The sequence below is a fragment of the Acromyrmex echinatior genome, chromosome 10, assembly GCF_024713525.1.
Source record: "Acromyrmex echinatior isolate Ae372 chromosome 10, ASM2471352v2, whole genome shotgun sequence".
In the NCBI taxonomy this organism is placed as follows: domain Eukaryota; kingdom Metazoa; phylum Arthropoda; class Insecta; order Hymenoptera; family Formicidae; genus Acromyrmex; species Acromyrmex echinatior.
The window spans coordinates 9,868,499-9,892,558 of record NC_141861.1 but is presented as its reverse complement, the minus strand read 5'-3'; the positions used below and the strand labels follow the sequence as shown (position 1 = coordinate 9,892,558).

Below are 24,060 nucleotides of genomic sequence, written 5' to 3'. Positions count from 1 at the left end.
TATGTTCTTACAATATGACGACCTCCTGACATACCGAAATTATCAAAAATTTCAACGTATCAACCCCATCGGAAAAAGAAATTTTTACTTGTACACGTTTAATTATTATTTGGATTACTGGCATGTCACATTTTATTAAACGAATGTTGCATATAATAAATACGTGTTCTCTCTATGGAGAATTTATACATCAATTCTTCTTATTCCACATTTCATACATTATACTTGACATTTAAAGTCCACTTTATTCCCAGCTTACGTAACATATACAAGTGTTTGAAAGCGTAAGTTTATTATACATAATGTATATACCGACTTCTGAAACAAACTACTATCACTTTTCCCTTAAAATCCATCTAAATTATTATCTAAAATTCATTTCAACGTATAAACCTCTTTAAACGTTTTACATTTGTAAAAATAAAAAACATATGAGAGGTTCTTTAATTTTAAAATAAATTAACATAATCCAATGAATATATGATTCTAGTGAATATATATAATTCTAAAATGAATTTGGGTATTTAAAAAATTTAAATATCTTTCTTCAGAATAGAGAAAGCTCAGAAAAGCTTTAGGAAAGCCAAGTCTCCTTAGAATCCAAGGAAAATATCACAAAGCTTCGTCAAGAGGGTTATTTTTTAGCGTGTCAGTATAACTTAAAACTGATTTGGAACTCTTTGTTCCGCTGTGGAAATATAAAAAGAAGAAAATAGTGTTAGAAAAGAGCCTTGAACGATATAGAAGTGTGATTTACATTTATATATGCATTTCTTAATTTATTTAAAACATACAAATTTATTGTTCTTAAGATTGTAAAATAATTACTTTTGAAAGCAATTCGTAAGATATTTATTTACAAATTTTAATTCAATTAAATAAAAACATTCAATTAAACAAAGATTAAATATTCAGAATGTTAATAAACAATTGTGTGATTGAAATAATTAAAGCACGATTAGTAGAATATGAGATATTATCTTAATTACAATGAATTTTAAAAATGATAAAAAATGTATTTAAACCGTTCTGAATTAAATTAAGAAAATTTATATATGTGTATATTTTTAATACACGTATATATTTTCATGCGCATATATACATCCTTATGAATTATCACTCTGAGAAAGATGATTTTCCTGCAAAGGTTGGACTTATATTTAAACAATTTTTTGTTTTTTTTTTATAGAAGAAAATTTCATAAGAATAATATGTTAACAAGATAATGAATAATTATATTTCCTTTAGCAGTGATAATGAAATGTGTAGAGAAACATACAAATTTTATAAACGAATAAATTGTATTCTGGATTTTCATTTGCTGAGTGAATCTATAAATATCGCGAAATACATTTCCATTACGAAATAATTCAGCAACAAATTTTAGTTTTGTCTTTATATCAGTAATAAAAATATTTTTTTAAGTCTCATTTCTGAAAATTTACGTGTTCAAAACTCATTTTTTATTTTTTTATTATTTTAAAAAATTTTCCATTAAAAGCGTTATTTGAACATGACCTTTATTCTCTCTAAGCATGAATTATCGTGAACGATTTGATAAATATTACTTAAGGTAGAGGTCTTTTATGAATGAGAAATAAAGGTCATTAATTAGTATCAAATTAACCGTGATTGCTTTAAAAGTCATTCTGGGAAAATCCTACAAGAATATAGCAAACTAAACTTTAACACGAAATCATATGGCTAGAAGATAAAGCCCATATGTGAAATTTTCACTATAAATCCTGATAGACTTCTCCATATGAAAAGAGTAAATTCTTGTACCTCAAAGTGCTTGCGGTGAGATGGATATTCGCGTTATAATCGATTTTCCTCGAGGCTACCGATATTTACAGCAAGCGCATTTATCTCCTACGTAAACTACTCGTTGTATACGTTGAATCGAAGAAGGAAAGAGTTCGTGCGATTAAAATTACACTTACTTCGGTAACAAGTGTAATTGAGCTTTGCTAAATTTAAATTGAAATGGGCGGAAGTCAGACGAGCGCAAGAAACGTCGAAAGAAAATTGGATGCCAAATTGACGCGAAATAACATTCTCATAAATTCCTGCAAACCATTCCCAATTCTCATATCTATTTACACGTGCAACAATTCGCGATAATAACTTCGAGCTGTGGATTTTTTTGTGGTTTGTGCAATCTATCGCAATTATAAGTTTTCTGTAAAAAGTTATATACCTCGTTCAAAAAAAAGATTTATCGGCGTAATACATTTCCAAATATTTGTTCAGGATCACCTCCTCTCGACAATCAGTTATTTTATTCAAGGAGTTATTATTTTAAATTTAAGAATCCTTTCGAATAGCTTCCACTTTTGCTTCCTATTTCGTTGTATACATATACATACGAAACGCTATCAAACTCTTGAACTCTTTCAGTTAGGAAGGATTCCCAGAGGGAATTACTCTTCCAGTATGATTCAGTTATATAGTAGAAACGGGGAACCTATAACAAAAATTTTCAGCTCAATTTATAGGCAAAATCAAGAAATGTCCGTTAAAGCAATGAGCTTAAAATAAAATTTCAACAAAATCAGATGTTGGCAAATTCTTCTGACATTCAACGACTTTATAAATTATTTGTACATATTTCAAAAGAGATTACAACAATATTATATATTAAAAGAGCTAATGTGACGATCAAAATGTAATTAATAAAGTGACATGTTATATAGTTATAACAAAGGACAAACGTGTATCGTCTTTTCAACAATTTAATATATTTGATACATTTAATATATTTTATTAACAAAAGTTATATCTTTTTGCAATAAATCATTGTAATAAAGATATAATAATGTATTGAAATGTATAAAATGATTTTTGTACTTTATACAAATTAATTTAAATAATCAATTATACTTTTTGGATCACGTTAATTATTCGTGCTTGAAAATACACGCTACGTTACTATAATAGGAATGTTAATAAAGTTGTGAAGCATTGGAAATAAAATCGTATGACTTATCCGAAAAGCTCATCTACGTGCTTTATAATTTAAAGTCACGCAAGTCTATTAACACTTGTGTCAAACTCACTCTGTATGTGTCAACCTAATCTTTTCATGATGATCACGATATTACAAGTTCGTATTCATAAGATTCAGCGATAGTATTTATTTACGAATTTAACGTGTTTTTAACTTTAATGTTTAAATTTTAAAATTATATAAAACTTACGTAATATATACATAATTAACTACGCATTCTATTTCTCTCCTAATGGAAATCCGGTTTGCGTTACACTTGCGTAGTCCATCGGAAACAAGTTACGAAGGGAGATTTATGCGCCATTCGTACGGCAATAAAACAGTGGACGAGAAGTTCATTCTTTTATCATAACAAAGCTCGCGGTCTTGAGTAATTTTAATCAACGATTAAAAGCATGTCATTTGCAAAACGAATTTCTGCCACTTGCCACAAACCCATTAAACTTTGTTTAATTTGATATGCTCATTTCAAATTAGTGCCTGGAGATCGTCTGTATCAAGTGATGTACTGACATCTTCAATAGACGCAACAAATTAATTCAAATTAATTACAAAATTCCGAAAACGATTATTTTCAAACAAAGACATTTAATACATATAATTACCATGATACTTATCATGTAATTTTTTTCTTTAGGAAACGTGAAAAATAAAAATTTTTTTTATAATTAAAGGAATTTTTCATTTTTCACTTACTTTTATCAGATTTTTTATAATTAAAATTAATAGAATCAAAAAGAAATATTTAATAGTTCAAAACAATTACAATAAAAATAGTAATTACCCAGTTTATTAGTTTATAAAAGACAAGATGAATTTAGAAAAACCGATACGAGTTTACTTGTTTCTGGAGCGAACATCATATAATGAATATACCATAAAAATACTGTTTAATCGAACAGCCTTCAACAGCAGTTTCAAGAGAGCAAGGGAATCTCGTGGCATATCTATGGAATCGCTTGGAATCCAATCACGAATAAACGGATTACCGTAACCTAGGGCCTGTTCTATCTTTATTTATACAACAACGTTATTAATCGAGACGAGCTGTGTGAAGAGGACTTTCAAAATTAATGCATTCAATTATGAGAGAAAATCATACAGATCCTGGTGGAAAAATTTCACTGAAATTATTCCACATTTGAAACACTCTCTCTCTTTTCAGCAAAATTTCAGCATTCCAGAAAAATTTCAGCGATTAATTTTAGCGATTTTTAACTGAAAAATTCATTTTCAGAGAAATTCAGCAAAAATTCGGCAAGAGAAATTTAAATTTAATTTCAGCGATTTTTTAATATATTAACTGAAAAATTCACTTTCAGTAAAATTTCAGCAAATTTTCAGCAATTTCGCTAAAAAGCTGAAATACAATATTCCAAAACGTGGAATAATTTCAGCGTGAAATTTTTTCACCAGGGGAAGAGAGGAGAGAGGACAGAGGAGAGAGTATAATCTTTTGAGAATGTATCTATATATTCTCAAAATATAATTTTATTTAACATATAAAGTATCCTTCGATTTCGAAGGTTAAAAAAACATGAAAATAGGATATTCATTTTTATGTAACAATATTAGAGAGAACAAATTGTCAACTGTCAATTTTCAAATAAATTATTGAACGTATATCGTTTAAAAAAACTGATAAAAAAAGCCATCCACATATATGACATTTTGAAAATATGTACGAAGTGGAATATATGTACTTGGTACAGCGCTCACTTGTATGGTCGATTTAATGCGTCACATCATGACACATGTAAATTTTCTGTAGAGAAACTCGCCGAGTTCGCTCAACGCGCGAGATAATATAAACTGCGTGTCAATGCAGCTAATATTTTCATCGTTATGATTAGTTATAGATATAAGTATTACTGCGAAAAGCGCGCGTTCCATTAATATATGTAAATGCTCCTGCGTAAAATCATAAGAGATCAATTATTGAAAGAGATCTGTACGATGATTAATAAGATATTAGTGACAAATATTAATAATTATTATAATATTAAAATAAAATAAGCTTCGTAGAAAACAAACGAGAATATAAAAAAACTCTTTAAATATAATTAATATAATAAACGTAATCAAAGAATACACTGAATTAGATATAGGAGAGACCGAGGCATCATCAGTCAAAAAAATTCAAACTCTTAAAAGTGCATCTAAATATAAAAATTTTTATATCATTTTTTTTACAATTAAAGCATAATGCATATTTTAAAATTTAATAAGTACATAAAACACTAAAAAAATAAAAACATATTTTTTAAGAAATGACTTATGATACCCCCTATCACACACAAAATAGTAGAATTATGTAAGAAATAACGGTGATGAAAATTGAAAGGTTATTTTCAACTTTTACGCGTTCTTAGCATAGTTACTAATACAATAAAATATAATTATGACTAATAATTATTAAATAATAGAAAGTTATAAGAAAACAAATGAAAAATAATCATTAATATAAGATAAAAAATTTATTACGATAAAATAAAATTAATTGCTTAGAAGCATAAACTGCCCTTTTATTGACATATACTTTCTGTATTGTTTCACTATGAATATTTAATGCCCTTTGCACGAATTATTCGTTGCAGTCAAATTTTCTGAAACTTCATACTTAAGAGTTTTTTGGGTCGCCGATTATAAATTTGTAATCAGTTTAGCAAAATTCAATATAGCAGATCGAATATGGTGGACCAAAATTTGAAAAATGTTTTATTTACCTCGAAAATCGATATACGGAAGTCTTTTTGCAATATCCTTGTTCTCGCTCTCACCATAACCGAAGCTTGTAACATTTCAGTAACGTTACATGTCGAGTGGGTAACTTATTCCGGGAATTTCGTTTCAATATTATAATCATCAACCCCAAAAACCCTAGTACATCAATTCTCAAGGCAAATAAAACATTTTTTTTATTTTTGGTTCGCCATGTTGGATCCGTCATTTTGAATTTTGAAAATCTGACTCCATTTTCGTAATCAGCGATCCTCAAAAAATATATATATATTTTGGCATAGATTATTAATCAAAATTTTTCAGGAACGGTTTTTTTCTTTAAAAAATAAGGTCTTTTGAGCTCGATTTGTTTATAATTAATTCAAGTTGCAAAATAAAAGCTTCTGTACCTAACTTGTTATTAAAGTAGTATCTAAGGATCATATAACAATTTATTGCATGTGCAGAAACCTTAAGAGTGGAGTTTGAGAATCAAAAAACGAAAGAAAAAAGATATTGCATATATGCAACATCGTGCAACAAAAGGTTAATGTATGACCTATCGTACCTTAATTATGCATTTAATTATATATTTAATAAAAAATTTATTACTTATAAATTGAGAAAAGAACTTGCATCTTAACTTCATATCATGTATCTTCTTCTACAAAAACAATATTAAAACATTTTTATACGGTTAAAAAGTTACTATTGCACTACGAAAACCATTAATGATCGATGCTTTTCAATACAATGGAATTTAATGGAATCATTGCCTAGATAAAAAATATGGGCAACAAAGTAACAATCGTATTGTACCAGTAGTATTAATGTAAACGTTCTAAATTATATAAACAATCGATGACCCACGATACCTCGTGACTCATAGTTTCCCCTATATCTTAGAATTTGATCATATTAACTCTGCAACAATTTATATTAAATTTTGCAGAGGTATTTCAATAGTTGATTTTTAATTTCCGCGTAGCTGATACGTGTTAACAGATTGATCTTCATCTCATGATTTAACTGTGATAAACCTCGATACGTACATTGCGGTATTACTTTGAAATGGAAATGGAATATAGTACAATGGCCATTGGACAACTGTAACTAAATTCTCCAAATTAGCATGCTCTTTGTTCGTAACTCGTTCGATGTAACGCACATATACTTGGCGGATCAATTAGCGGATCGTTCTAGCTCGCATCGTGAAACAAATTGGTCAGATAACTTGTTTTCATCAGTTTTCTAACTTTTGCTCGATATCAAAAATCTCCACTTCAGAGCCGTCAGATGATTTCGTGTAACTTAGGATATTTATTTCTTCTCCTTCAATCTTTTCACTCTACATGAATCAAAGCAGAGTTTTCATTTATACTCTTCAATGCCCCGGATTTCTCCATTCTATCGACGTAATCTCTCTCTTCTGTCATGATGGGAAATTGGATCGAACTTATCGTGGCTGGTTGAGAAACGTCACATGGCTTTCGCTGTCATTTCGTTTGGTGCTTATTCGGCAGTGAATCGATTTGTGGAAGAAAAAAATATTATATGTTCTACATATGTTGTCGACCATTATAACGATCTCGTATTATCACCATAGTAATGCCGCAATAAATCTATTCGCGCTGCTTGAAACCTCCAAAAATTTTTGCACTTAAAGCGAGATAAACATATATTAGAGTATTAATAGGAGAGAAAACAAAGATGCTGAATGCAAAAAGTGCAAGCAATGCGAACAGATCTATTGTTTCTGAAATTCCTAACAAAGTGTGTTTGTGCAGTGACTTGGAAAAGAAAAATTGACACGTTTTCTTTTGAAAAATCTATTTGTAACAGATTGCGCGACGTCAACGCAATTACGTCTCCATTTACCCTCAATTTCGATAGATTGAGCACTTTAGGAAATGTCGTTTTAAAAAACTAGACCTTTAAAACACTTGTAAAAAATCAACGTATTTGTAAATAAACATGTGCCAACTTACACAAAACGAAAAAATATTCCATAACATCAGATTACACAAAAAGGAAACTAATCGAAGAAAGAATCCAAGCTGCCCCAGACAAATAAAAAGCAAAAATCATATAGGACGGTGTGAGCCAGGAAGAAAATAACGAAATGAAAAAATCTCAAAGAAAGACGACCGTAGACGAAGTAGAACTCATGCATCTTTTATAAAGATACGAATATATACTTACAATTAGTAACTACGCCGCAACTGAGTAATCACGTATATGCTATTCTCTTTTCTAAGGCGAAAAGAAAAAGAAAAATATTCAAAAGTATAAAGAAAAGTATACAAAAAAATAATTAATTGAAACGAGATAACAAAACTTCAATTCGAGCACTTACATAACGAGAGAGTTAAATCCCTTAATTAACACATTTGCTGACCTTCTTTTCAGGAGACTTCGCAGTTCGCAAAGAAAAAGTAAAGAGAATTCATAAAACTATACTTAAGATCAGTCAAATCTACTCATCAAATCTTATTCGCGATTCCCGCTCTTTGAGCACTTTAATTAAATTTATCCGTGAGAAGCTTTTCCTCTTTTTTTTTCTATATAACGCATTCATTTGGATCGAACATTTTTTACTGATCGCGTCAAATATTTTTCTGAGCAAAAGAAGAAACTCACAAATACTATTAATCATTCCGATGCTATTGTACTTTTTTATTGTATAGTAATGAATTAATTTCAAATTAACGGATTTTCTATAAAAAAATAAAAAATAAAGTATTAAGTTTTAAATATGATTTGATCACGAAAAATTCACAACGTTTCCGAATTAATTATTTAAAACATTTTTTTATAATTTATATAGAGATGCATACCCCTGTGCTAAAAGAAATAATAGGGCTGCCATCCACTCAAGTCACAGCAGGTGGCGACCCATTCGTCGTTGTAGCGACGTTACGTGTGTTCGTATTCGTGAAGTTTCAATATCCATTTCATAAGTGAAAGATATAGCAAAGTGAAGAAATCGATCACAAACGAAAATTCATCCATTTCAATATATTCATTTCAATAATACCAAACAGACAATCCATCAAGTAGATTTATAAATAAATCGAGGATTTCTGCAAATACAAACTATTAATATGCAATAACATTATTCGAATTTATTTGAGTGGAAAAATTAATTCATAAAATGTATTTCGATATAATTTCATAAAAGACAATTAAAAATGAGAAAAAATATATAACCTATGATTTATTAAACATATTTGACATTTCTATAATATATTGACACAAACAGAATTTATAATAAAATATATATTATTGGACTAAAAAAATTCAGGAATTATGCAATTGATAATTCGATTAGTAAATCTTTGTCGACGTTGATATGATCTTGCATTATTACGTTTAACAGTCATTTAGATTAAAAATGTGCAAAGTCAAGCGTAATATGCCAGTTTATGAATAATTACACAGCTCCGGTTATACGTCATACTGCAGTGTTAATGAACACGTGGAAATTGTTTAGTGTTATTTATCGGATTATCATGCACAAATAAAATTTCTACATCGGGACAAGATATCGATACACACACACACACACACACACACACACACACACACACACACACACACACACACACATTATAGAACATTTAAAGAGTACAAAATACAACAAGAAAAAGTGGATTATAGAATTATTTTTCGTAACTAGCAATACAGCATAATACAAAATATTTTGGTTGAAATATAGATATCGGTTTTTGTAGTATTAGGTCATTTAAAAAGTATCCGCGGTTTTTTCAATTTTTGAATGAAAAAACCGCGGATACTTTTTAAATGACCCAATATATTATGACTAATACTTCCTCATCGAATTTTCCGTGAATAGAACGACACGCGATTATGCGTTAATAACGTCCCGATTATGTAGACCACGGTTGCAAGGTAAGTTATTTCCACACGTCATAATGTCACGTATGGTCGTCGCGTATTAGAACGATAAATTCACAAGCTGCTCCGTTGCGGAACATAAGTTACAGGTCCGAGCTTTCGCTACAGTAATGTCACGGAGGATGATACGTCAGGAAACCGCTTCGCTACCACGATGCGACATCGGAATTGATTGATGATATCTCGCGAGCTAAATATTCACCGGTGATATCGAAAATTCCGCGAATAGCCACACGTAAGCTGAGAGATGAATTTCGTACGTGAAAGCGATTAACGATATCGTCGATAGCATCAACGGATCGATATCGCCAACAATCGTGCCAGACTTCGTCCTTATTATTGTTAATACCAATGCGGCGAGCGAGAGATAAAAAAAGATATTGTCAATTGCGAAAATAATTTATATAATTTTAATGAAATACCATGTCGACAAATACATAAATTCATAAACTTTGGAAAAATTTCGTGCAAGATGACCGATTTTCCTACGAGAGAAAGGATAGCTATTTCAATTATTCGTCGGTTACTCATGCGTCGCTCGAGGAAACTCGTTGGAATTTCATCGTGAAAAATGGAGTTCCGGTCGGCGGAAATTATGCAAAGTTATATTGAACTTTGCACGAGACACTTGCGAACGGCAGCCATCGTAACTAACGACAAAGTTCCTGCTAACGACAAACGTCATTAAAATATAATGCGGTAAAAGTAAGATATTCTCTAAGTGTATATTTTCTGTTTGCAATTCTGTAGTATTATATTTATAAGAACGATACTTACGTTTCGATAAATATGAGAATTATAAAATTAGATTCTTGTTCAAAGACTTATTAAGTATTTTAATTAATTGCAATAATACACGTTATGGAATGAAATTCATACAGCTTCTTCGCACTTTAAAGAACGTTTAAAAACATTTAGCAAATTGTTAACATAAAATATAATACATTAACACTACAAGGTATACATATATATATATATATTGTACATACATATATATATACATTACGTACAATGATGAGTAAGATATTTTTAAAATTTAAATATAGATACAATTACATGTATGAAAATGTATCTAAATACAGATATACATACACATATTAAAATGTATACAGGTATATGTAGATGTCAAATTTTACTCAAGCAGAACAACAAGTCACGATAATGTCAAAATGACATTAAAATGAATCAGAAATGATTGAAAAATGACTTTTAATGATCATTTTGGAGTTTTAAACATCATTTTGATATCATAATTTTGACTTGTGGTTCTGCTTGGGTAAAAGTATCTTCAGATACATTTCAGATACTCTCAAATTAATTTTATTGTAATAATGGTAATGTATAAAAAAAGTATTAGTTATTAAATAAATCATTTATTCATTCATTTTTGTTACATTTAGATAATTGAAAGAACTTACAATTATCGTAAAACAATTTAGGATAAGAGAACGCGAGCATGGCATGGTAGACAGCGTACTGGTCTATCATGTCAGAGGTTCCGGGTTCGATCCTAATAGGAACCAAAATATTTACGCTCATGTCTCCTCGGAAAAGGCCGGCAATCTCCCGAGAGTATCCTTGCCCATAGAAATATCTCTCGAAAAATTCGCCGTTCGGAACCGGCATTAAAATTGTATGTCCCATGTGCTCGTGGCAATTAAATAATCAGCGTGTGCATCGCAAGCATATGAGAGAAACACACAAGCCAGAAGCCTAACGTAAGAAGAAGAGAAGAAGATTTAAGATAAGAATTATAAGACGATATAATTCATCATAGTTTTATAAACCAAAAATGCTTCAAACATTGTGTTTTCAGCTTAACTATACATGCGTTAGAAAATCCACAATCTAAGATCACTGGTTACGTTCAGCAGAGAAAGCAACTGTGTAACTGTAAAATTCTTTAATATGACTGATTTGCGTTTAGATTCTGTGAGGAACTAAGGGAAGGACCAATCATGTTATAGAATTTTGCAACAATGAAGCTGTTTTTTTTCTGCGGAATGGAATCGATCGACAATCACACATAAAATAAAATTGTGACTATGCTGAGGAAATGCATCTGAAAAATATATCTGAAAAATGCATCTGAAAATCAGTTCAGATGCTATTTTTTTATCTAAATATAGATACAAATATCAAATTTGAATGTACTTCAGATATAGGTTAGATACACAAAATGTATCTTTATATATGTATAGAGATACTACCCAACACTGATTATATGTATGTATATACATATACATACAGGATTGTTTCATTTTAATCGCCCCAAGCGAATAATTCGAGAAGGAGATGTGAGATTAAAAAAAGTTTCAGACAAAAGTTATGTGATTTTGAGGAGAACACAAGATGGTACCATAGGTTTGGCCTTAGATAATGTTATCAAGGTCAAAGCAAGGTCATTTTGAATTTTTTAAATGATACCCTCATTTTTCATTACATATTTTCGTAGCTTACATCAAGAGCTTTTCAAAACACTATAATAAAATATTTTTTCTTAAATACTTTTCGAGACTTTATGAGGCTTGAAAGTTATAATACCATCGGCATTAGCATTACTCAAAGTATTAAAATTAAAATTAAAAATTATAAAAATGAATTTTTAATGCCAAAATGAAAATAAGAGGAACAATCTCCAAAGGTTCCAATAAATTTGATCTTAATAAATGTTATCCAGATCATAATCCTGAACAATATTCAAGAGGTTTTAGTCGTCAGCCGGACGACACTTTGCGTAATGCTAATGCCAATGGTGCTGTAACTTTCAAGCCTCATAACTCGGAAAGTACTAAAAATAACTTTATTGTAGTGTTTTGAAAACTTGGTGTCTTGACATCAGCTATTAGATTTTGGAATAAAAAATGGGATGTACCATTAAAAAAAATCGATGTGACCTTGACTTGACCTTGGCGACGCCGCCCAAAGTCAGATTGACTAAACCAGTGGATAGATCATTTAAAACCCTATAACTTTTGTATGAAACATTTCTTTCGGAAATGCGAAAGTTTCGAGATATTTCACTGATAATCACCAGACATCTTAGATAATACTATTGTAACTTTCAAGCTTTAGAACTCAAAAAGTTTCAAATATTTAAAAATATTTTATTATAATGTTTCGAAAAGCTCTCGAGATATGCAATAAAAAAATTAAGGGTTCAATTTAAAAAATTCAAAATGACCTTGCTGTGACAACGTCACCCAAGATCGAGTCTATGATATCATCTTATATCTCCCTGGAAGTCACATAAGATTTGTCTGAAATTTTTTTAATTTCACGACTCCTCGAGTTATTTACCTAGAACAATTAAAATAAAACACTGTATATATAGTGCATATTAAAAACGCAATATTTTTAAAAAATTTGATGTAATATTTATATTATATAATATAAACTGTACGACGAATAAATGAAGCCATTCAAATGTATGTACATGGTTAAAGAAATTTCTAGATTTTGGATAAGTAATATCACAATGGCCGAATAAAATACATAATTCTATCTCTTTTCTAAACAAAATACTGAATTGCAATATTAAGCCTGCTTTTTTAGCTAAATTCAAAACTCTTGAAAAAAAACACTTATTAACTTTTTGTATAGACGGGTTCTTTCAACCAGTATGGAATTTAAATGTACTACCACATTTGCTTTTCCATTTAATGATAATTATCAATGCCTCTTATAATTGTAAAAGAAAATTTTGTTAACTAAGTTAGCGCCAAATCCAGCCAAATCAATATTATTATAATCGATACTATTACATTAACATTACGACGTCATAACATTACGATAATAAAACGTCAAAATATAGTTTTATCCCGCATAGCCATTCACGCTGTCGCGCATGCATGCAATATGCAATTACATGCAACGAAGTGCTGTGTCACAGACATCTCCATTTACATAAGACGATCGAATCGGGATGAATGGAGTCGTTTACGTGCGTATGACTCTATATGTATGTGTGTGTATGCACGTCTGCACAGTACACGCATTCATCTCTCAAAACAATAGTCCGCGAGTTCGTCCCTTTGCTCCACGTCACAGCCCGTATTCCTTTTCCCTCCTTCGACTGAGGCAGACATCTCTGAAAGGAACGACGAACAAATGCATCGTCTAATTGTGTGGAAAATGCAGTGTAGCCGCTACGATTTGCGAATGCTCGGAGCGCGTTACGTAGTAATTTTAACAAGCTACCACGGACTCTCCGCCGTAATTCCACGCACAACGCAAGCAGCACGTTTATGGTATATCATGGTCGCTAGTCATATACAACTGAAACAAATGCAGAATATGCGGACGAACGTGCTGGTTATTTTGAAATCGCCCTGGATTAGACAAGAGGACGACGTTAATTAAAATAAGGGAGTCAGTAGCAAGCTGTACTAGTCTGTAGATACAATTGTCTACGAATACTTGACCGTTTTTGTATTCTATGCGGGATTTATCTTTTAGAAAGATAATATAACGAACGAGTATTCTGAAAGATGATGACGCATAATATGTTGACGCATAATAATTATCCACTAATTTACTCGGTTTTACTTTATTATATTCTTGACCCGTTTATAAATATTTTAATGAATATGAATTTTAATTTCTTATAACACTTGTCGCGATCATGTTAAAATAAATGACATACAGGATGGCTCATCTGTCTCGATGGCGATCTCACATAAATATTACGCGTGTTGTATGTCAAAATAACAAATACATTCGTAATGATAACAATTCGAATTATTATGAGACTTTGATATCTATTATTACGTATAGTATTCTATTTTTTATAAAAAAATCGCTATGTTACCATTCGTGTACCAAAACTCGACCTAATAAATTGACCTAAGAAGCGACCCTGTAAGCCACTGCATTGCATTATCTATAATTAGAACGCGATCGTGATAAGTGACTAACTAAAAGGTGATTATTAAAAATTTCGAAGTGATAATCATTGTACTAACGCACGACCTGTGTTTATTTGTGTCTTGACTTGATAGATATAACACATTTCTGAATGTCATCATTTAAGTCCAACTAGCAAGAACAAATAATCACGATTAAACATTTGCATATGTAGAGACAGATTTTTTCTTTAAGGCGTTGGTAAAAAATGAAAGATATTTAATTTTATTCAATATAAATTTCGATTATTTCAATTTACGGCATTATCTATGTTCATCAAATGCTCATCAAAGTGTGTTCGTTGACGTTTTTTTGCTTGAGCTAAATCCTGCTGTCGAAATGCAATAAGCACTAAGAGGAACCAAAATCCACAAATAATATCAAAATATCGAAAATATCGGAACTTAGATTACGTCTTAAAATAAATTTTAATTAAGTTTCTCAATTAAACTTTAATTAAAATAAACATAACACAAATATCTAATTAACTCTCAAAATCTGTTTATAAAATCGTATCGTGTCTGATTTCAATTGAGTTTTCCAGTAAAAATGTATCGATATCACTTACGTGAAAATTTCATTTTTATTCATAAATACGATATAATTTTATTTTATAAAATATTAAATATTTCGAAGTAATAAATTATATGTATATGTATAATAGACTTGTATGTATAATAATCATGATATTCATTACAACAATAATATTTAATAAATACAAGTCTAAAACCAAAATTCTCTTTGTCAATTATATCAAAATTCTAAAATGAAATTTCATATAGATCTTTCCGACTAAATGTTGTGCACTCATCAAAATGCAATATCTTTACAGATTTCTACGTTAATCTCACATAGAGAACGACCACTATGCTCGGACCGGAGTTTGCGAGCGGTTGCCAGGGTCGGCCAGGCGGTAAATTTGGCGGTCGAGAGATTCGTGACCGTCGGCGAAACTATCGCGGACGACAACCCGGAGATCAAACAAGACATGTACGAGGCGTGCAAAGAGGCGAGGGTTGCAGGTAAGTGTAACAACATTTGTGACAATACGTACAAAATTGATGGTAATGTAAATAGATGTACGAGTAAAATAAAATAACTAGAATATCTTTATATAATTTAGCTTCTAACAAAAATTAAAACTCAATCTATCTGTAAATCGTTAGAGTTCCTTCCATAATCTAAATTAGCAAGACTGTTGTGTTTTTATGTATTCAATTATTATTAAATAACAAAGTTTTGAAGTCATTATGTAATATTCAAATTACAAGTTGCATTATTATTGAAATTATTTATACAGATTTTATGTATGCGTGTCGAAAGATTTTCATATAGAAAAAATATAATTGTTGCAACAACGTCAATACTTCTCATTCGAAATAAAGAAAAGCATCACTGTGAGTTTCACAGAACGAATGAATGAATTTCATAGAACGGATGGTATAAGCGCAAATTTAATACAAATATTCTCACGAATATTACGATAGTACATTAATCAAAAGTTAGGACAATATAAACATATCCAATTGCATATTACATTAATTCGCATTAAAACTTGGCGTATTTTGCACGCCAACATCATGCATCTGTTGGAGATTATGTGAATAACTTTAGAATGGTGTATTATCTAGCAGAAGAGCAATACAATGTAGAGATTTGCATTAATTTGCAAAATTTTTCATTGTCCAATATTATTACTCTCAAGAAATTTAGAGAATAAGAAAAGAAAGTTCATATTTTGCGAACAATATATTTTGCTACAATCATATAGTATTCAAAGAAGTATGCAAAAGATAACGCTTATTAGAATTAAAATGTTAATCTTGTTTAAATATATAACATAAAATTTTTTATGTTATTCTCTTTTAAATCTAATACACACACACACACAGTTGATACAAATAAAAATAGGGTAAAGATAGTAAACAATATTGTTACGAAATTTCTATCTTGATAACAAATTTTACAATTATAGATATAATTTGAAGTACTTTAATACTTTCATTCAGTTTATATTTTATTGAAAACTTTGTATTCCTTTGAGATTATCTTCTTCTCAAGAAGAAATTGTATTATAAGTACTTACACGAATTTCTTTTTCAAATAACCGAGCAAATAACATTATCTCAAGCAGTAGATATTTCACAATCCCAATATTTAAAATATTATAATTATGTTACTTTAGATAAATTCGCAATCGGAAGCCGTTCATAAATATGAAATTCGTATTATACGTTATTTATAAGAACATAAAAAGCAATAAAGTAAAATATACAACTCTTTCTCATTTTTTAATTCGGCATTACTTCTGAGTCATAAAGTTCAAAATCTTCGTCAAATAGATCACAAAAATTTGATTCGCGTAAAGATTTAAGAGGATGCATCGCGAATTATACTCCAACGTGATTTTACGATTTGCATTACGGAACGACTAATATTCTTTTTAGCATATAAGTTAGTATCTTATAGTCTCTTCATCTTTTAAGAAGAGAAAAGGGACAAAGAAAGATAAAATGCATATGCATAAATGAACATTATATATAGGTTAAAATATTTCACAAAACTATCCAACATTTTCATTCATGTAAGAGCAGATTTCTCTCTAGACTATAACGCATAAGGAAACATCTTCAGATTCAAATGGTAACATCAAACATCGAAAAGATACAAATTGCATCTCTCATACGCAACCTTGCGCGGACAACCTCTAAGAGCACGCAAACCGGAAAAGAGCTTCATACACGCAAGGATAAGGCTCGTAACCTTTGAACGTCACTCTTTGAAGTCTTATCGTCGGCAGATTACATCTTCTCGTATCTTCACGCTAAGCTGCACATTGCAGAACGACTGCTGCTACCATGTGGAAACAGCGCGCGCGATGACCCAGTTTCACCAAACCTTGAAAGGTTTTTCGTCACCTACATACAAGAAGAGCCTCGACGTATCTTTGCCAAATAGCGGAGAAGTAATGGTCGAAGTAAGGGATATTTCTTTCCAGCACACCTGTTCGCTCTTCGAGGAGAATTGTGCCGCAGAGGAAAGAGACGGTCTCGGTGGTCTTCAACGTCGAAAAGTCTCACACCACAAAATTAAAGATCTTGAAGAAAGCTTTCGTAGCGAGATACCTATTCAACATAGGTTTGAATTAAAGAATACTCTATAATTCGAGAATAAAGGATGTAATAAAATAATATAAGGGTATATATATATATATTGTATAATAGAAATGAAATATACTACACTTATACCAGAATGAATTTTAAAGATTGTAGCATCGCTTATATATTTAAGAAATACTATTATTATATCAGTTATTCTTTTCGTTGTCATCGATCTTGCGCTTAAGGAAAAACGGCGATAAATAATAAACCGACGAGCTTTCGTCACAACACTGAGGTCAAAACAGGATTATGTACAATCAGAAACAGCGCGCTCCACGAATTTAGAATAAATCGATGAAAATTCTAGATAATAGATAAGATAATAAAATTCGATTGCTATACGTGGGATTGCTTATCGAAGCACGAGACGTATCAATTTGAAGTAATGAAATAACGTCGAAAGAGCACCGATATTACAACAATCGTGCAGAGACATGCAAGCTTACTACCTGCTGGCTTGAACAAATCGTTTCGCGTGGTATCGCGTGTAAATCGGTAAGTGTAACTAACTGTGGAATTGCGAACGCTATATCGTGCTTGTGGGATTCACTATGACACAACACGCGACGAATTTGTATAAACCGTCGGCATCGGTGATTTCTGCATAGAAATCACTCTTCGTACGTATGAGGTTGAACTATTATTATCACGAAAATCATCATTTCTTAAAATAGAAAACCAAAAATCTTTGTGAAATACAGTAGAATTGCAGAGTAGAATTCGCGAGAGAATTTTAAATAGCAATTATACGTAATAGGTCGCACACGTTTTCGACGTGCATATCAAAATCGAATGGAAGATTCGTAACATTGTACGGAATGCTTAAACGCTTAGTTATAGACGCTCCCTTTCTCAAGATAACGCTATTTTCGAAGCTCGGTGGAATTTAAACTCGCGCACCAGAGCAGCGGTGACAGAGAGAACAAGCGCATTACTATAAGGAAAAGCGACTACCGTAAAAGATAAATGGCAACATGCCAAATTTATATATCTGGAGAGAAACAGCATACGGTAAGCACAAAGCAACGCTGAGGAATAGTCGCACCTAATCGCATCTAATCACAAATACAAACAACCTACAGTCACTGCCAACTGCGAGTGCATTCGAGCAAGTTGATGGATGCGTAGACATTTGGTCCGACATCCATTTCAAATCAAGTGATAATTAAAAGATTATAAAGACACATTTCATAGTATATTAATATGTAGTACGTAATATTAAACGGAGAGTACGTAGAGTGCTTTCATTTAGTTATTCATTAGCTCTTCTGTGCCATATTGACACTCTGTTGCAACGAAATAGTCACTGATGATCACTCGGAATCATCATGTATGAAAAACAAATGCAAAAGCAGAGATCGAATTCGTGATAATTGACAATAAAATGCAGTTATATGCAAATAAAGGCTGGAAATATCGCGATGCGCGGAGCAAAAATAAATTGTCCGAGAACTGAAATATCGAACGGATGAAATCGAAGGAAATCGTCATCGCGATGCTGTTAATCACACGCTGTGAATTTCGTAATTTTAATTTCATTCGTTCGCGATTATGTCAATTGACGTGAAATAATAATCGCTTTCATTGTATCTTCGCATAAATATTATTAATATTAAATTTATATCTTGATAATCTTTTATGTTCAAATCAATTTAATGAACAAAACATTTATTTTAATTACTATTATTAGAACCAAAAAAAGTATATAAGCTTAAACTTGTACGTAAAACATTTGTATTTAATATTTCGATAAAACATGCATATACAAAATTAATATAGATATTAGAGAGTTTATATGCAGTTCTCTATCAAAGTATCCAGTTAATTTGCTTGTGTAAACAGATTAATAACCTCGACAAATTGATCAATTTAATACACAATCATTGAAATCAAATGCTAACGATTTTACCGCGATTTTCTTCACACAAATATGCCAACATTTCCCAGACGTAATGGTAATAAATCCATTTTTATGACGGAACTAACCGAATGACAAAAAGTTTTCAGCTTGCAGCGTATACGGGCACAAGAGAGCGATTTTTATCATGACGTGTCACTTGGGAAAAACGCGATATAAATTCACTCGGCGTATTTTAGTAGTGAACGGTAAAAAGGCCCGTTCAGATAAGGCTATCGTAAAAATCGATGAAAGAAATAATAAATTGGATTATACTATGCAAACTTGCAAAAAGCCGTACAAACGAAAGTCGCATTGTATATCTAAGATCTGTAGAGTGAAACACTATTAACGAAGAAGCATAATATAAATATTGGAACAATTTAACGCAGACTGATATAAGCGCGGATAAATGTTTCGCTAACGAGTAAAGTTAGTGATTCATTAGTCACATTCATCGTCATTGATCGCTCACGTTATCATGGTTATCATAAAACGCCGTTCCGAGCTATTTACTCCCACAGTTTAATGGTATCCTCTGATAAACGCAACCATTCATGTCGCTTGCACAATTACAAATCCACATTATACACGATAATTCATTTTAATCTTAATAGACAAATATTGTTGACATATTTTGAAAATATGCAATTTTACCAAAAAATATTGTATTGTATTTATTAATCCTTGCCTAATGATTTCCGGTCTACATAATTTCTTTACAATAAATATATCTTGTTATGTATTTTAACGCACATTTTAGCACACATTTTAACATAATAACATTGATTACACTTCCAATTTTACTTCCTGTATTACTCTTCCTATATTATCTTATTCTATTAAGACGTCAGCAAAGTCAGCAAAGTCACTCAGTATATTAACTCAAATAAAATTAACATTAACAACAAAGTCCAACTTATATATATCTGAATTGGCAACAATATCCGAACTTACATATAACTTATATATACATCTAAATGAACAACAATATCCAAACGTGGCTATTTGTATCCTTGGTATCTTACGTCCATCCTCATAAAATACATCGCTTAGGATTTATATAGTACTATACATCCTGTCCGTCTAGTTAAAGTCCTCTTTCGTCTTTGCTATTTCCCTCTTTTCTACTTCTTTTCTCACCTTTTCTATCATCTTCATTATTTCCAGTCCTTTGCCCTCTTCTCCTAAAAATTTTCCCATCTGCATTCCATTCTTTGTCTGTTCACACTCCGTTAACACATGACACGTACTCTCCTCTATAACCTGGCATATTCTGCACCTCCTATCCTCTTCCTCTCTCCAATACTGATCCCCTCTTGTTTCATTCCCACATCTGTACCTGGCTATTATGTTCCTATCCTTCATCCTTTTCCTCCCTTCCAGAAATTTTTTACCAAAAAACATTCCAAATAAATAATATTTAAAATTTAAAGTAATAATATCAATTATGTCAATATAAAAACTTTTTCACTACTTCGTGAGAGAAAGCCCGTTTGTGAACAGATAAAAATCATTTATTTTCTTTAAATTTGTATTTTACTTGGTTAATTACTGCAAGATTGCTATGCTAAGAAGAAATACCAATCGACATGGATATCCAGTCAAATCCAAGAATAAATCATAGCATTGATAACGCTCTATCATCAATGTAAATTATTCGTTTATGACTACAGTTTTCCTAATCACGCGAGTTAAAGCAACGCGTATAATTGTTCTTTCAATATTATCGCGTGCCAGCAGAAAGTTACAAGGATAGCAATTAAGCGATTGATACGCATCTTGGAAAACTTCAGTTTGTTCAAAATTCACAAATCATATTTCATAACAATGATTTGATTTCCTCACATCTACGTGATAAATTAATCTTGTATATAAAATGGTTCAATTAATAATAACGTGGAACAAAAAAAAAACAGTACTTTCCGCTGAACAAGAAATAAAAACGTAAATGTCAATCTCAAGTTTGATGTGCTTATCAGCTCGATGTATTTTTGTCCTGTGAATCACGAAAAGCACACTCCTAGAACATGCTGTACGCGTCACATCCGAGCAATCTCTCCAATTGCAATCCATCCGATGCGTCCATCAATATCGAGATATGAGGTACATGAGATGTGCTCTATTTGCTTCCTTACGCTCAAAAACTCTCACCGTAAAGACCGAAATTAGGCAGACACTTTTATTAATAAAATAGTTTGTTTATATATTGCATCCAGCGTTAATTACGTAGTAAATATTAGCAGCGTTAATTACGTAAATAAAATGCTAGATTCAAAAAAAAAGAAATAGTTCTTATTCATTGATATGTTTCTTTCGTGATTTGTGAAATATAGACAATAAAATTTATAAAATAAATATAGACTTTACAAAGCTTATGGCTCATAATTATTCTAATAAAACATGAAAAAAACCGATCCTCGATTATCGGAATAATAACTAAATATGTATATACGAAATGATATGAAATCAGTGCACTTCGATTTTTAAATTAGGTCAAGTTCTCTTACGTAACAGTTAGTCTATATAAAACGCTATAAGGATTCCATATCGAACCGACTAATCTTACAATGCTGGCATCACTTTACTAATCAGTTCGATAAAAGGATATAAGCGATTTGCCCTTTAAGAGAATACTGGGCGCGGTAACACAAAAAAAGAATATTGCCATATCTTTAATCGTTGCGTTAAGTATTCAATTACGGATGTCTTACATATTCTTTAGCAATGTCTCGTGATAGCTTATACAGCAAATATTTATAAATTATATATATATATATACATATAGTATATACAATAATTAATTTTGAAGTTTGCAACACACTGTTGAAACGAAGAAGAATGAAACAGTGCTTTTCTCATTAGAGAAAATTCTCTAATGAGAAAAGTATCCATCAAGTAAAACGATGAACAAGTTCTACTGAATAAAAGTAATGCGCAGTGGCCTATAGAAAATAGCTTATAAATATTGAGTTGATGAAGAAACTATTCAGAAGAGTAAATTAATGAATAAAATTTATTTACATAGATATGCGACACAATAGAACATTGTTAAAGAGGATTTGTAGACATACATAAATTTATTCCATTAAACGCCCACAATTAGGCGTTTTCTCATAATTATTCAATATAAAGGAACAAATAGAACTGATTATAATCAATTGTTCTCTCATCGATTCTCCCTGTAATAGTTTTCCTTTAGGACATCGTGAGTTCCTAATGGCGATGAACAATTAATGATAATAGATGATAATAGCCAGCGGCAATATTGTGTTTCGCGTTAATTACGGCTTTCTAATTCCGAAAATAATTATTTAATAATACAGAACACCTCTCATGTCTCATACTCGAAGAGTTTCCAATCGATAACGATATTATTAGAAAACGTTATGCACAAATGCAACTTACAAAAAGCTCTTTAATGTAGATTTTTGTGCTGATTTCTGTCAATATTATATTGCTAGGAAGAGCTAAGAACAATTTTTTGTCATCACTATCAATAAATTGTATATACCAATTAATGTTAATTACTCTTATTAATTTCATTCTATTATATGACTCTCTAATGTTGGATATTATAGACTTGTTTAAAAAAATATTGGCTTTAAAATCATAGTTAATAAATTTCAAATAAAAGGGAATAAGAATTAGTTAACGTTTCCATTTCAATACGTTTAGAAATGTAAATACACAATGCTGCTATTTGCTTAAATTTTACTATAATTTCTTAACGATAAGCTTAATTAAGTATTGACATTTTTTAATTTAGATAAGATAGCGAATGTGCGAAGTATAATTAATTATGATCGTTCGAGAGCATCCAATTACTCGTAGCCGTCGTACTTAAGTCAAGGAGCTCGGTCATAATTAAATCAGATTACTCCGATTTTACGGTGACACACGATAAAAAGGCGAGATGTTTAATTCATTAGTATTCCTTGTCCGTCACACTCGCTCAAAATTCGATCGATCTCTCTTTCAAGAATTAAATCTTACAGTGGAATAAGTAGAAAGAACTATTACTTTACACATATTTTAACTTCTACAGATATGCATACGTTATAAAATTAGACAATACAATCCGATTATGTTACATTTAGGCTCAGCAATCGAGAAATTATGCGAATGTGCCTTGGAAGACAGCTTGGCTGACCGAGGTTCCGTCGTAAGAGCTGCCAGATGTCTCCTAGGCTCAGTGACAAAAGTCCTCCTCCTGGCAGACATCGTCGTGGTCAATCAATTGCTTCATGCCAAGGATAAGGTCGCCCGCAGTCTCGGGCGTCTCGAAAGTGTCTCGAATTTCACAGAATTCGTCAAGGCGTTTAGCCAATTTGGAGGAGAGATGGTCGAGTTGGCACATTTAACGGGTGATCGTCAGGTGAGATTTATTTCTTGCAAATCAATATTTCATTCATGAATTTTATATTAATTTTCATTAGTATTACCGT

General features: G+C 31.1%; 1 protein-coding gene and 1 long non-coding RNA gene across 6 annotated transcripts in view; one reads left to right on the top strand and one right to left on the bottom strand.

Moving 5' to 3' along the window:
- Positions 1–24,060, bottom strand: part of LOC105152520 (uncharacterized) — a 178,936-nt gene that overhangs the window by 128,580 nt on the left and 26,296 nt on the right. The gene's annotated exons all lie outside the window — the stretch shown is intronic.
- alpha-Catr (alpha-catenin related) overlaps positions 1–24,060 on the top strand; it is a 61,466-nt gene that overhangs the window by 18,157 nt on the left and 19,249 nt on the right. For 4 of the 5 annotated variants that reach the window (XM_087410587.1, XM_087410586.1, XM_011066841.2 and 1 more), the window contains 2 exons: positions 15,387–15,576; positions 23,713–23,990. In XM_087410587.1, the coding sequence (XP_087266713.1) occupies positions 15,387–15,576; positions 23,713–23,990 (468 nt within the window). Of the gene's footprint in view, positions 1–7; positions 14,021–15,386; positions 15,577–23,712; positions 23,991–24,060 lie in introns of those variants that run through there. The other variant, XM_087410588.1, reaches the window with a different exon arrangement.